Source organism: Lynx canadensis, chromosome F2, assembly GCF_007474595.2.
Source record: "Lynx canadensis isolate LIC74 chromosome F2, mLynCan4.pri.v2, whole genome shotgun sequence".
NCBI lineage: Eukaryota > Metazoa > Chordata > Mammalia > Carnivora > Felidae > Lynx > Lynx canadensis.
Window position 1 is genome coordinate 72,978,313 of NC_044320.2, and position 14,588 is coordinate 72,992,900.

General features: G+C 41.2%; 1 protein-coding gene across 1 annotated transcript in view; it reads left to right on the forward strand.

The window, feature by feature from the left end:
- TOX (thymocyte selection associated high mobility group box) overlaps window positions 1–12,175 on the forward strand; it is a 306,391-nt gene extending 294,216 nt beyond the window's left edge. The window contains exons 7-9 of the mRNA XM_030303852.1: window positions 2,350–2,727; window positions 9,730–9,881; window positions 10,213–12,175. Coding sequence (XP_030159712.1) covers window positions 2,350–2,727; window positions 9,730–9,881; window positions 10,213–10,249 — 567 coding nt within the window. The 3' untranslated portion in view covers window positions 10,250–12,175. The remainder of the gene's footprint in view (window positions 1–2,349; window positions 2,728–9,729; window positions 9,882–10,212) is intronic.
- Window positions 12,176–14,588: the final 2,413 nt, after the last annotated feature.

Below are 14,588 nucleotides of genomic sequence, written 5' to 3' on the forward strand. Positions count from 1 at the left end.
TAACGAGGTGATTATTGGCCACAGAAATAAAAATGAAAACATTTTACAATATGTAGATTTCATAGTTTTGATACCAGGGGAAAAGTGAGCTTCTTTTTCTTCTATTTAGATTAAAAACATCCATAAAGCAAGAAATAAAGACACACTCACGTGTGTTAAATTTTATAGACGCCTATCATGTGTAAGAGTTCTCTTCCTGGAGGAAGTCGATGGAGTATGTGACTACGTATGAAATTAGCCCTTCTACGGTAGACTGAGGAAGAGGCAATGAAACACAATGAAACCACTGCCCGGATGACTTAACCACACAAGCACACCGTAAACACATAATCTTCTTGGCATATGTGGAATGAGTTTTGAGGCCTATCGCTGCAGTACATGTTATTCTGATGTAGAACTAGTCACTGTTTACACAGCCTGAATTAACCCGTTCAACCTTTTCTTTGAATTATTCACTACTCTGCACATCAACGATACAAATTTTTAAGCAGAAGAGAAAAACAAAAAAAAAAAAACCCTACTTACGTGTTTTTTGTCGTTTTGTTTTTTTTTTTTTTTTAACCGAAAACGCCTTTTAGGGACCGCATTTAACAAAGCTTTCGTCTAAAGGCGCCCCTTGAAAATTTTTGGTGAACAATTCTTGACATTTTAAATATTCACACCGAAGACAGGGAGTCTGAATGTCTGTTCATATTTCATAAGCAGCATCAATATGGACACAGTGATCAATATTATGAGAGGACTCTTGGAGGGGCTCGAATTCTTGGGGGGCACCTTACTGTGCACTCTACGTGGAGAATTCCGAGCCTCCCGGGACCCCAGGTTTCTATGGTTTGTATTTTTCACAGGAGTCAGTTGTGTCCTTTCTCTGGAGAGAATATGTGGCTCTGGCCATTCGTTCCCCCCACGTACTGTCCTCAAGTCTGCACACATACGCAGCGTGGTTCTTGTTGTGGTGTTCATTTAATTTTCCTACATCCATGGGGGAAAATGAGTTGCGCTGCGAGCAGTGGTATAGGCTGTCTTGTGAAATGAAATTCCCAAGTGGCGTTTCGCGCCACCCTGCATGACGACCAGTGTCCCTAACGTGCTGGTCCATTGGTGGTGCTGCGTGTTGTGGGATTCGGAAGGACCCTGCCTCACTGACACTAACAAGAACTCATTTGACCCGTAAATGGAGTAAGCGTGATCTCAAGGTTGCAGAATAAGTATATTTGCAACATCAAGACATTGTTTTGACAAAACAACTTTTTTCTCCAGGACACAATAGCATTTTTCTTCCCCAGCTGGTTTTACTTTCCCGCATTTGTTTTACCAGCCTCTTCCTCTCCGCAAAAGTAGGAGGTAGGTTTGCCCAAGAGGAAACGCTTCAGGGTTAATTCTTGATTCTTTTCAGCTCCCACCGATAGGTCTAGTTTTTAAGTCAATGAAAAGATTATTAGGGAATGGCTTTATGAAGGTATAAAAAAATTAGGGCAAAATTACATTAATTTATAATGGAGTCAAAAATTTCTAAGAGAGATTATTTTTATCCAGTTCATTAAGGGGGACAATTCATCACAAACTTCTTTTAAAAATCAAGATGAGTTCTGTGGTTACTTAGAAGCTATATTAATGTGGCTTCAGAAAGGTATTTTAGAACTCCTTTTCCCGTTTTCATTTCCATCAACCAGCTTTGTTTTCTTTGTGCAAATATCTAGGCCAAGGCTTCTTAAGAATATAAAAGAGAAAAATAAAAAAATGAAACATACAATCAATGGAAGAAGTCCAGAACTGAATTACTTTCCAAGTGAGCTCTGCTCGTATTTTCTAATAGGGCACTGATGACATCCATCCTGCCCCTCATCTTTCTCTTTGTTTGCGTGATGAGAAAAGTCACCAACTTAGAGCTTGCATTTAGGCAAAGGAAAAAAAAAATGTCACCGGAGATTGTTTTAGATTCCACAAAGAGGAAGATTAAGCTCAGCCTTGCATAAATCACATTACAAATTAGATTAAGAGTCAAGAATAGTAACAGGTGTTGGGGCACCTGGGTAGTTCAGTCGGCTGTGCATCCAACTTTGGCTCAGGGCATGATCTCGCAGTGCACAAGTTCGAGCCCCACCCAGGGCTCACTGCTGTCAGCACAGAGCCCACTTTGGGTCCTCTGGCCCCCTCTCTCTGCCCCTGCCCTGCTTGAGCTCCATCTCAAAAATAAATACACATTAAAAAGAATTTTTTTTCAAGCATAGTAACAGGTGTTGATTCACGTGGAAGTTCCCCGAATGCACTCACAGAGCGTCTTGCTAATGGAAATCAACACCCCGCGTACCTGTCTCTGAACTCCGCTCTTGTCTGTTTCCTCCACAGAGCTACAGTGAACCTGTTGACGTCAAGACCTCTCAACCTCCTCAGCTGATCAACTCAAAGCCGTCAGTGTTCCATGGGCCCAGCCAGGCCCACTCAGCTCTGTACCTAAGTTCCCACTACCACCAACAACCAGGAATGAATCCTCACCTAACTGCCATGCATCCCAGTCTCCCAAGGAGCATAGCCCCCAAGCCGAATAACCAAATGCCAGTGACTGTCTCTATAGCAAACATGGCCGTGTCCCCCCCTCCTCCCCTCCAGATCAGTCCACCTCTTCACCAGCATCTCAACATGCAGCCGCCCCAGCCACTCACCATGCAGCAGCCCCTTGGGAACCAGCTCCCCATGCAGGCCTTACACTCACCGACCATGCAGCAGGTAGGTGCCCACACCCTGGGCTCCCCTTGTTCCGAAGTGCTGGGGGGTGGGGGTCTGTCCATCCAGCGAAAGGGGTAGGGGGGCACATGTGTTCCGTTCTGTTGAATGGAGAGAAAATGGAAGGTATTCGACCAATGTCGGAAAAATATAACTTACAGGCGGTGAGTTTGGGCAGCATTACATGATCACAACAATGGATCGTGGCTTCTTTCCATGATCACCCCCCGGCTTCCGACCACGTCTCTAGAAATCGCACTTCTAATCACCCTCCTTGTTTTCTGCTCCTTGAGTAAAGTACATTTATAATTTTGAGATGCCAAACACTGTTAAAGATTTCTTGGGGACTGAGGAATCTGCCTTTAAAAAAAATTGTTTGGAAAGTCTCGATGGGTATGCCTGTTGAGGCCAACGAATGCTGCAAAACGAAATCAGACCCACCGTTTTTCGATATTCGGAAATATCAAATTGGCACAACCTTAAAAGTACGAAGAAATGAAAGTTTCAACCAGTGTTTTATTTAAAAATGGGTATGTGGCTGCTGCATAAATCAGAAAACACAGGAAGTTTGAAAGCCTCTCTGCCTACTCCCCCAATTATTGAACCCGCTTGTGTGCAATCTTAGCTTGACTTTTCTTTGAAATCAAGTGTGCCTCTAGGATTTGGTGTTATTGGAAAATTTTAAAATGAGGATCAAATGGTACAAATGAAACTAAATATAAAGCATTCAAGAATCCTGAAAACTTGCTTTGAAAATACAGACCAAGGTAAAAACTACAAATCACATCAAATTCAGCTAGCACTTTTATAAGCCAATGACTCTATTATAGTTTCCAAAGCAATAACTAATTATGTGAACTCAGGCTTCTTATAGAATTGATATCTGGAATTGATATCTATAGAATTGATTCCTCTGTGGAATTTGAGTCTACAGTCAGACCAGAGTAGGGTGGAGAGGAGACAGAAAGAAGAATCAAATATATGTAGCCCCAAATTTATTTTTATTATTATGATTATATATTCGGATTCCTGAGAGCTGACAATAGCAAACCTTAATATATTACCTTAACTTATCCTTAATTTTCCTTAATTTCAGAAAATTTATAGTGCAGGAACTAGCATTATCTTCATTTTATAAGCAAGGAAACTCAAGCTTGGCAGAGTTAAGTAATATGCCCATAATGTTGGTGCCAGAATTCAAACCCCGTTCTGTTCAGAAATCACAGTCCAGATTCTTTTTTTTTTTTTAATTTTTTTTTTTAACGTTCATTTATTTTTGAGACAGAGAGAGAGAGAGAGAGCATGAACAGGGGAGGGTCAGAGAAAGAGGGAGACGCAGAATCTGAAACAGGCTCCAGGCTCCGAGCTGTCAGCACAGAGCCCGACGCGGGGCTCGAACCCACGGGCCGCGAGATCATGACCTGAGCCGAAGTCAGACGCTTAGCCGACTGCGCCACCCAGGCACCCCACAGCCCGGATTCTTAAATGCTAGGCCTGCTGCCTCTCACTCTTAATCATTCTTTTTTTTTTTTTTTTAATGTTTTCATTTTAATTTATTTTTGAGAGAGAGAGAGCATGGGAGGGGAGAGATTGATTGGCGGGGGGGGGGGGGTGGGGGGAGAGAGGGAAACAGAAGATGCAAAGCGGGGCTCTGTCCTGACAGCAAGGGGCCCGATGCAGGGCTGGAACTCACAAACTGCGAGATCATGACCTGAGCCAAAGCCCGAAGCTCAACTGACTGAGCCACCGAGGCACGCCTCACTCTTCATCATTCTTATAGACTATTACCGGTTTTGTATTAGAAAGCCTGTGTCTCCCAAGAATTTGGAGAGTCTTTAAATTCTAGTTCGTTCTCAGATTAAAATGGTAATAGCAAATGGACTCACCTCTTTACTGAAGTCTTCCCTGATCCCTAAGCCAAAGATATTGAGAAAGCTCTGACGGTTTATTACCCATGTTCAAGAATCTAGTCATTGATTCACTAGGGAAGAAGACTGGCAACTCTTACCATCATACTTGTCCACAGCGGTGTCTGTGACTGGCAAGTGACATTCATAAGGTCAAATTTCCACTCTTTCTATCAGTCATCACTCACAATAGAAGGGCTACCCTTGGGTGCCCTTGCATTTTAATGAGCCAGTGGCATTTGCGTAAAGAATGAATGGTTTGAGGAACACGACCTTGCGTCCTTGGGTTGACTCCTGCCAAAGGTGCTGCCCGGCTGAGGGCTCACGTGCTGCTCATGATGCTCTACGGCAGGTCAGTTTCTTCTCGGAGAAAGAGAGAGAGAAAGCACAGTCCCCTCCACCAAGGTGAGGGCTACAGCTCTGTTTAGAGAGGACACCCTTTTTTCTGATTTACCCACTCAGATGGTTCCTTTTTGCATGTATACAAACACCTCGGATGAGCTAGCTGTGATCCTGAGTAGTTTTTAAACATCTCAGAATTACATAAGGGCCCCATGTGAAAACTCAGGAGATTTGCCTTTCTACATGGAATCAGAACCGAATAGGAAAAAATAGAACAGATGACATTGGACACGTTATTCATCAATCTTTAAGTCAGTTCTATTAGTGTGTCTCAAAAAGTGTTCTTACTGAGATGGTAGGACCTGATTTCAATTTACATTCATAATAGAAGACACAATGGCATGCACCCAAAACGGAGAGTAAATAGCCAAAAGACTAGAGTGACTAAAATGCCTTTTATCAATGACTCGATCATGGTGGGTGAAATGAAACAATTGTTGAATGGGCAGGTGAACAAATGAGCAATTGAAAAAAAGAAAAAGAGTAACGGAAGGGTTTAAATATTACGAGAAATTATAGGTTAGTTTGTAGAATCTCGGTTCTTTGGAAGTTTGGGGTTTTTTTATTTCATTGATTCAAAAAAGATTAATGGAACCCCTAACCCGTGCCAGGCACTGTCTAGCCCTTGGAAATTGAATGATAAATGAGGACAGGTAATGAGGCCTCGGTCCCCCACGCAGCTGACATCAGAGTTGGGGGGCGGTTGTGGTGTGTTGGTGGTAATAAGATCCTGCGGGGGGAGAAAAACTGAACTGGAATTCAAGCTGCGGGCTGTGTAGAGAAATAGCAGAGCCTTCGGCTGCAGTGGGTAAGGGAGGCCCCTATGGAGGGCTCACACAGCCATGAAGGGAGAAGAGAAAGCAGCCTTTCTGAATCAGAAGGTGGAAAGTGGAGGTGGGACAACCAGCAGAGGGCAGAAGCAGGGAACAGAGGCTCTGAGGCTCGAGCTGGAAGGACCCGCCTGGGGAGGAGCGCGGCTGGTCCAGGACACTGGAAGGAGGCCAGTGGGGAGCACGGTGAATGAGGGAGAGGCATGGGGGCTGAGGTCAGAGTCACAGGCAGGTAAACGGAATAGGATCTTCAGGGTAGGGAGACCAGCAGCCCCAACAACTCGATACTCCTAAAATCAGGATCAAAAAGTCTGTCACCCTTGATGTCACTCAATTTATTACCATCACAACAGTCTGTCAAGGCCAGTGTTCAAGTTCTCAAAGTTGGTCTTTAGCCTGTAGTTGTAGATTGCGGATGAAATTCAACCTGTCCGATTCACCATCCAAACCACCTGTATCCTGAAGAGACTTGCTTCCTGGGTGTGGGGGCCATGTTCACATACTCAAATGTGAAAAGAAAAAAAAAAAAGGAAAAGAGAGAAAGAGAAAGCAAGTTAATGGCTACCGTATTTTTAATATAATCTTGTATTTCAGTATTACTTTACCTATTTCACTCTCCTTCTGAAAATGAATATATCCTACAAAACCAATCACATAGTCCACCAGGAAAAATAGTTTCATTTTTTTCCCCTAGAACAATGTTTTATACACCAAGCCCATGGACCTGCTTTTTTTTCTTTTTTTCTTTTTTTTGGTCCAGTTTTCTTCCTTTATTTTTTTTTTCCTGTTCACTGTATTGTCGAATGAGGTCACGAGAAAAAAAAATCATTAATATCTGTCAACTTCCTTTATAACCTTAAGAAAAAATCTTGGTATGATATCACACAGACAGATTTTCAATTTCCTCGTGTAATAAACAGCTGCTTTAGGATTTGGGTGTAATTTAAAGGTTTAAAAAAAAAATCACATTGAGATTGATGAATAAATCAGTTGTGAAGACAAAAACATTGATGCCTGTTGAAAATACCTCTCCAGACAGGCAGGAAATGAAATTAGTTCCCAGTAAAGTGTGGATATGAGGATCACTGTTCGGTTGTGCTACAGGCTTTTTAGGACTTGCTTTGGTAGAACAACAAAACCACTAGGGCTACAGAAATCTAATTAAAGAGCAAATGTCCCTTCTGACATCAAATCAATCTTTATCACGTTTTCTATTTTTATTTCAATCTGGCACCAGAAAATGAAATTTACAATTCCAGGCATGCTACAAAACAGTTGGTGATTTTTCTCTTGAGCATTAAAATGCAAAATATTCAGCCTTGTTTAATTAGGCCGCTAAGCAAACATTTTCCAAAAATGTGTATCATCATTGTTGTCTCATATTTACATCAATAGTAAAAACATACTTAGCTCTAGGTTCAACTTCAGCATCTCTCTATATAGTGTTCAGAAGAATGTTTCATTTTCCAAATCGAAAGCAAGTAAAAGAATGTTACTCCAGGCTCTGCCTGTATTGTTCTTGATCCTTGCTCGTTTTGATATTACTGATCTTCTTAAATTGAGGCATGGAGGTTGGCTGACTTTGAAATCTTTGAACTTCGTAGATAACACCTAATTTGGGTTTTATAACCTGAAGTTACCCATTTAATCTTAAACTAATAGCCCGAGGAGTAGCGTTCTCCTCATATTCTCTCACCCAACCTTGAAGAACCATTCTCATTGGATGGGAATAAAGCAGTGGTGATTTCTGTATTTGATTGTGTTGGCTTAGGTGGAAGGCAGTTGGCTCGTTTCTGTGTTTTGCTCTCTCATTATGTTTCCATACCTTCAACTAACTCGAGATATTTTCAACTGCTCTTTTTTTGACACCTGTTTACTTTTAGGTTACGTTTTGTCGGTTGTGCCAAAATCCAGTATGGAGAACTTTACATTAAAATGATAGGAAAGCCCCTGGCATTTACACATTTATACACCCCCGTGCCTTCCCGATGGTGGCCTGTGTTAAATTTTATTTACTGGAAAAGATGATTTACTGAGCCACTACTACAGAGTAGGCCCTGAGAATATCCAGTAAGCAGGGAAAATACCCTCTGATCCCAAGTCCCCATGGGCAGAGCCCTTAGGACAGGGGCTAAAATGGAAGTCAACACAAGGCTCCTCTCTCTAGGAGCTTTGTCCTGCTGTTTGCCCCGTATCATACTAGACACTAAGGAAAGAAGTCAAGAAAGCTGGACGGTCACCCCCATAAAGACAAGATTCTATGACCATAATGCAGTGAATACATTTAATCAAAGCCAGTGGGACTCCTCATGTGAGAGATACAGCACTGTCTGGACAAAGAAAGGAAATCAGCCTGGAAAGGACTGGAGACACAAACATCCAGTTATACCTCTTAACTTTTCACCTTCCTATTTTAGAAAATGTTGATAGCTTTGAGCTGCAGGTGGTGTCTACACAAACATACTTATTGTCCACAAACCAGTTGTTAAATGAGAAAATACTCTGTTCCTTTTAGTCCGTGTGAGGTCGAGTAGTCAGGCTGGCTGAATTCTCTGCTTTTTAATGGTGTGCCTCTAATCATCCAAAGGTTTGTCTTTCATCTACGACTGTGGTGGGAGTTGGTGTGGACATTGGCTTGAAGTCTTTATCATTGGAATGGAAAACAAATTAATATCTTAAAACCAAAATGGAGAATTGAAGACATTTGATAATAGGTACTTGGAGTGTTTACCCGAGACACTGAAACATGAATCAAGGTCTAAGGAAATATCCTTAGTTAAAAATCAATCCTCTGATCATTCTGCTGAGTTAAAAAAAAAAAAAAAAAAACAGTAAAAACTCAATATTATGCCTTCCAAAGCTCCCTGCAAGTAAATAGGGAGTGATTCATTTTTAAATCTCTTGATTTTTCAGTGGTTAAAAACCATGCATGATATCTGCAGCAGAAAGAGACAACCACGAGATTAATTAAGTTGCTTTTTTGGTCATTTCCAGCAAAGCTTGCTTATGCTGCTCTTGAATTCACCAGATAAGCTAAAAATAAATCTTCGTGTATAATGCTTTTTGTTTACCAGATATAGCTATATACTTCAGAGAGTCTGTCCTTGAATTTTTAGTAGCTTCGCAAGGATTAAAAGTCAACACTTCACCATACCAGTGTATTAAGAAGAATCTTCCTGAAGTCGATTATTATTTGGCAGCTAATAGACTTTTCAATTAAAAAATATTTGCTCTGTCTTACACTTTTCCTTCTCTGTGTTTTCCATGGCAAGTTGCTTTGAATCTCTTTCCTCATATTAGTCCAACAACTGTTAAAAAGCTTTGGTTGAAATTTTTTAGCTGAGAAAGAAGCACAAATAAAAGAAGCAGCAGATGGTCCCTTTGTGACTGAATGAAGAAAACGGGTTTTGAGAACAATATGTGAATAGGTGTAGTCTAATAAAACACTCAGCCACCTGCTGCCTGAATCCTTCAAAAGAGATTCTGTTGCATATTCTGGGGATTAACTATTAATGTATCCTTAGGTTTGATAGAAAACATAAACCGAGGGACCCTTTTGCTTTGTGTTGATTGAGTTGGCTTCCCCATATTTTAAATTGTTCCTCAATTCAATTTATCTGCTCAAGAGTGTGATTAAAGGTTTTCTAACACGTGGTTAAATGAAGGAAAGGTAAGAAGAATAGGGTTGTGGGCACTTCTTTTCTACCTTTGTTTTAATTTTTCTGGGCCCTCTGGATACGTTTGCCCTTGCAAAGACACCAGCAAGAAGGCCCTAGTGTGTTTGCAAACAATGGATAAATATTTACGGCCTCCTCTTCTTAACAAGGCACTTTGATCCTTATTTGTGGACTTGCTTTCCCTTTCAGGGATTTACTCTTCAACCCGACTATCAGACTATAATCAATCCTACATCCACAGCTGCACAAGTGGTCACCCAAGCAATGGAGTACGTGCGTTCTGGGTGCAGAAACCCTCCCGCCCAGCCGGTGGACTGGAATAACGACTACTGCAGTAGTGGGTAAGTGGCGGGTCATCGCCACCTGCTGGTGGACAGCTCTCATAGCATGCTTGGTGTCCCCTGCTCCCGAGTAGAGGGCAAGAGCCGTCTTTCTTCTTCCCGCTTTCTAAAAGATGATCTGGCTCTCTCCCACTCTAACCAGATCATCTTTTAGAAAGCGGGAAGAAGAAAGATGGCTTAAAAACTGAGATCCCTGTTCCGTTTAACTGTATACTTTCCCAGGGCCCAGCCCCATCCCTCAAGCTAGAACAAACAGACGAACCTCCCCCACGGTCGCCCGTAGCACTAGCCTTCCAACAAGACACGGCGTGTCTGTTCTCTCTTCACACAGGGGCATGCAGAGGGACAAAGCGCTGTACCTCACCTGAAAGTCTGAACACCTCTTCTTTCCGCTGAGGAATTCAGGGAAGTCTCTTCACCGTGGATTGCTTTGTACAGTCAAGGCAGTTCTCCATTTTATTAGAAAATCCAAGTTGCTAAGCACTTAGGACCATTTGAGCTTGTGGGTCACCCACTCTGGAAGAAATAGTCATGCTTCTTTCTTATTTTTTTAATCCCTTCTGGACATTGTTTTTCTTCTTCCCTGAAGGAAATTTGGACCATTCAGATTTTATGTTGGTTTTTTGCTGTGAAGTGCTACGCTATAGTAACTGCCTTAGCAACTGTAGATGTCTCGGGTAAAAAGTCCTGGATTTTCCATTGGTTTTCATAATGGGTGTTTATATGAAACTACTAAAGACTTTTTAAATGGCTTGATGTAGCAATCATAGCAAGTTTGTAAATAGCATCTATGTCACACTCTCCTAGAGTATAAAATGTGAATGTTTTTGTAGCTAAATTGTACTTTGAAACTGGCTCCTTCCAGTTGATTAATTTCACAATAGGGGTTAAATTGGCAAACATTCATATTTTTACTTCATTTTTAAAACAACTAATAGTTCTATATTTTCAAAATATTTGAAAAAAAAAAACGTATTCCCAAATGATTTTAATTTAAAAACAAATTGGCTTTGTCTCATTGACCAGACAAAAAGAAACTAGTGTTAAGGGAAACGCGAACACATTTATTTTGTACTGCAGAAAAATTGCTTTTTTGTATCACTTTTTGTGTAATGGTTAGTAAATGTCACTTAAGTCCTTTTATGTATAAAACTGCCAAATGCTTACCTGGTATTTTATTAGATGCAGAAACAGATTGGAAACAGCTAAATTATAACCTTTACATATGGCTCTGTATTATTGTTTCTTCATACTGTGTCTGTATTTAATCTTTTTTTATGGAACCTGTTGCGCCTATTTATGAAATAATAAATATAGGTGTTTGTAAGTAAATTTGTTAGTATTCGAAAGAGGTTTCTTTGATGTTTTAACTTTTGCTGGCAAAAAAAAAAAAAATTCACGCTTGGTGTGAATACTTTATTATTTAGTTTTTACAGTGACATGAATAAAAGCAAACCTACTTTTCATTTTAGCAGCAAATTAAAGTCACCCATCCTTATTTCTACATTTCTTTGGTTGATGCAAACAGAAAAACCGATATTTAAGAACTTCCTTTCTTCGTACGCTATAACAGAGAATTGCCCCAAACGTCACACAAACTCCAAGACTAAACAGATGGGTTCTCTCTCCGAAAAGGGTCGCTTCTTGGTTCTCAGCTGGTTTTAGTCAGTTCTGTAAATGCCCCTCCTCCAAAAAAAAACAAAAAACAAAACAAAACACCTGCAGTCCAATCAACTAAAATTCCTCAACCTGCATGCTTCTCACAAGATCCAGAAAACACTTAGGAATTAACGCAAGGATGGGAGGAAGGACGGGGGAAGCATACTGTCAGGAATATGTCTACAAATGAAAGGTGAGTAACCAGAAAGCAAAAAAGAAAAGGGAAGCATTCCAAATTTGAAAGCTATTGCTCGAAATGGAGATACTTGTTGTCTGTCCTGCCTCCCCACGCTACTTCTGTTTCCTGAATTCCTGAGTCTTCCCAGAGAATTCTGAGGGTACTAGAGATTTGCTAGGGAACCAAAAGAGCTAGCCAGTCACCCCCCGACAGGGGATTGCTTTAAGAAAGCTAGTCTGGTTGGAAATCAAGAGGATGGCTGGGGCGTCTTTCATGGAATGTGTGAAATTAACTTAGCACCTTAACGAAATACAAATAGATGCATTGTGTAACCCAGTCAGAATGAAAACGCCAAAAGGTATGCTTGCTTTGGAATGATTTTAGGCATTGTACAACCTTGAATCACTTGAGCATGTAATAACTAATAAATAATGCAGATCCAATGTGATTATTAAAATGACTGTAGCCGAGAGCTCTAATTTTCCTGTCTTGAAACTGTATAAGGACTCACGTGATTAAGTTCACAGTTTATTGTTTGTCTGTTTAGTATTTTAGAAATATACCAGCACTACTAATTACCTAATGTCTTTTATTTATTATATTATGATAAAGTAAAATTTTCACTTGCATTGTCTAAACCGAGAAGGTGATTACCGGGATGAGAACCACCACCTTTTGACTTTGTCAGGCAGTCTGTACAGAGAAGTACAATGTTGTTTACAACTTTTCTAGAGCAGGTGTGCAACCAGGGTAGAGAGAGTGTTAAAACTCAATACCAAAAAAAAAAAAAAGGAAAAAAAATGTAAATAAAAGAAAATACATCATAAATAAAAATTATTAACATGAGTGACCGTATTCTATCTGGATATCCATCAGTCTCTAAAGGACACCCAGTCAGATGACAAATCCCAAGAAAAATTTCATGGCAGGAGTGATGAGGCGCAGTAGGGATTAACGCCTGCCGGGCCACAGATGTTCTTTCTGGAAGCACTGAGAATGCCCTCTCATCCACCTGAGCGCTCGTACTGTCAGGTGTTGCTTGAGAAACCTCCACCTCTCTGGGTGGCTCAGTCGATTAAGCGGTTGAGCATCCGACTTCGGCTCGGTTCACGATGATCTCCTGGTTTGTGAGGTCGAGCCCTGCATCCGGCTGTCTGCTGTCAGTGCAAAGCTGGCTTCAGATTCTCTGTTCCCCTCTCTCTCTGTCCCTTCCCCACTCGTGTGCTCTCTCTCTCTCTCTCTCTCTCTCAAAAATAAATAAGCTTAAAAAAAAAAAAAAAGAAAAGAAAAGAAACCTCCACGTCTAAGGAAGCCGGCATTCAGCCTGGGCACAACATCTTGTAGCTTGTGACTCAAAGGGACAGTGATGGTATACACCGAGTCCCCGCCATGGCGCTTCGCAGGGTTCCTGGACCTCAAAAAAAGTCATTCTGGGAAATTCAGCACTGCTACTGAACCTGTAGTATCTTTACCAAAATACCAAAGTCAAAATTATAACGAATTAGAAAAGAAAAAACAAAGTGCCCCGGTGGTTAAGAGAGGGTTAACCTGTGTCTGTAGCATACACAGGAAAGAATCCTTCAAAATCCCAATTCCCGGGGCGCCTGGGTGGCTCAGTCGGTTAAGCCTCCGACTTCGGCTCAGGTCACGATCTCGCGGTCCTTGAGTTCGAGCCCCGCGTCGGGCTCTGTGCTGCCAGCTCGGAGCCTGGAGCCTGTTTCGGATTCTGTGTCTCCCTCTGTCTCTCTGCCCCTCCCCCATTCATGCTCTGTCTCTCTGTCTCAAAAATAAATAAACGTTTAAAAAAATTAAAAAAAAAACAAAATCCCAATTCCCATGTCCAGTGGACAATGGAAAACTGGTCAACTAACGACTTCAAATTAGGGAACATGGCTACGAATGAAAGTTGGTCTCTGTGATTGTTTTCACCTGTTTCTTAAAGGGACCAAACCCATTGGAAAAAGGGCACGAGCGTCCACGGGGAGCCTTGGCTGCAGGGAACAGTGTGTCCTGGCTGGATTCATTACTAGGATTTGTTTTTTTAATTTATAAATTCAAAATTAAAAATCAGCACATCAGCAGCCAGTCTCCTTCTTCCCATGGAGCTTTCACCTTTTGCCAAAGAGTTGCCCTACTCACTCGAAAAGACAAATTGATTGAGTCCTGTGAAATTGTCAATATTTGACCCTTTACCTCTAAAAAATAGCAATTGCGAATGGTTCCACCCAATGTGTTTCAGACCTGAAGATGATGGGGTTGGGGCTACAAAATTAGATACAATGTCACACGAAATCAGCAGTTCTTTACAAAGTCCCAGGGGCAGGTACTCAGAGAAGTAATCACTTACGTGTGTTTACAAAGTGCCCCACTTCAGAGCAGTCACAGCTACATTAAATTAAGAATATTTTAAATTACCAGATCCCAGTAAATCCCAATAAACATCCTCCAAGTTTTTGTTATACACAGATGTTCTTTTAATGTTTATTTGTGGAAAGGGAATTAGGTCTTCACTTTGTCACTTCGTTCACATTTCTTGTTTTAAGGTAACAACAGAAACACAGAAATTCATCTCTTTTGCTGGTGACTGAACATTGAAGTAAGGGCAAGGCAAGATACAGAATTTACATCCTAAGTTTAACCCCCAAATGCTTATTGTACTGAGTCACCTGATGGGTGAATTCATGAGTCAGTCACCCCACAGTACAAGCTTCTCCTTGTTTTCCTACAATAGAGTAACCTCCTAACTTCCAAAGCAACTTGGAATGCCATAGCACATAGTAGGTGCACAATAAATGCAATGGCATGTGGAGAGATGAGTGAAACATCGCAGATTGTCCTCAACAGGACTTGTGTGATGTTTACTTGATGAT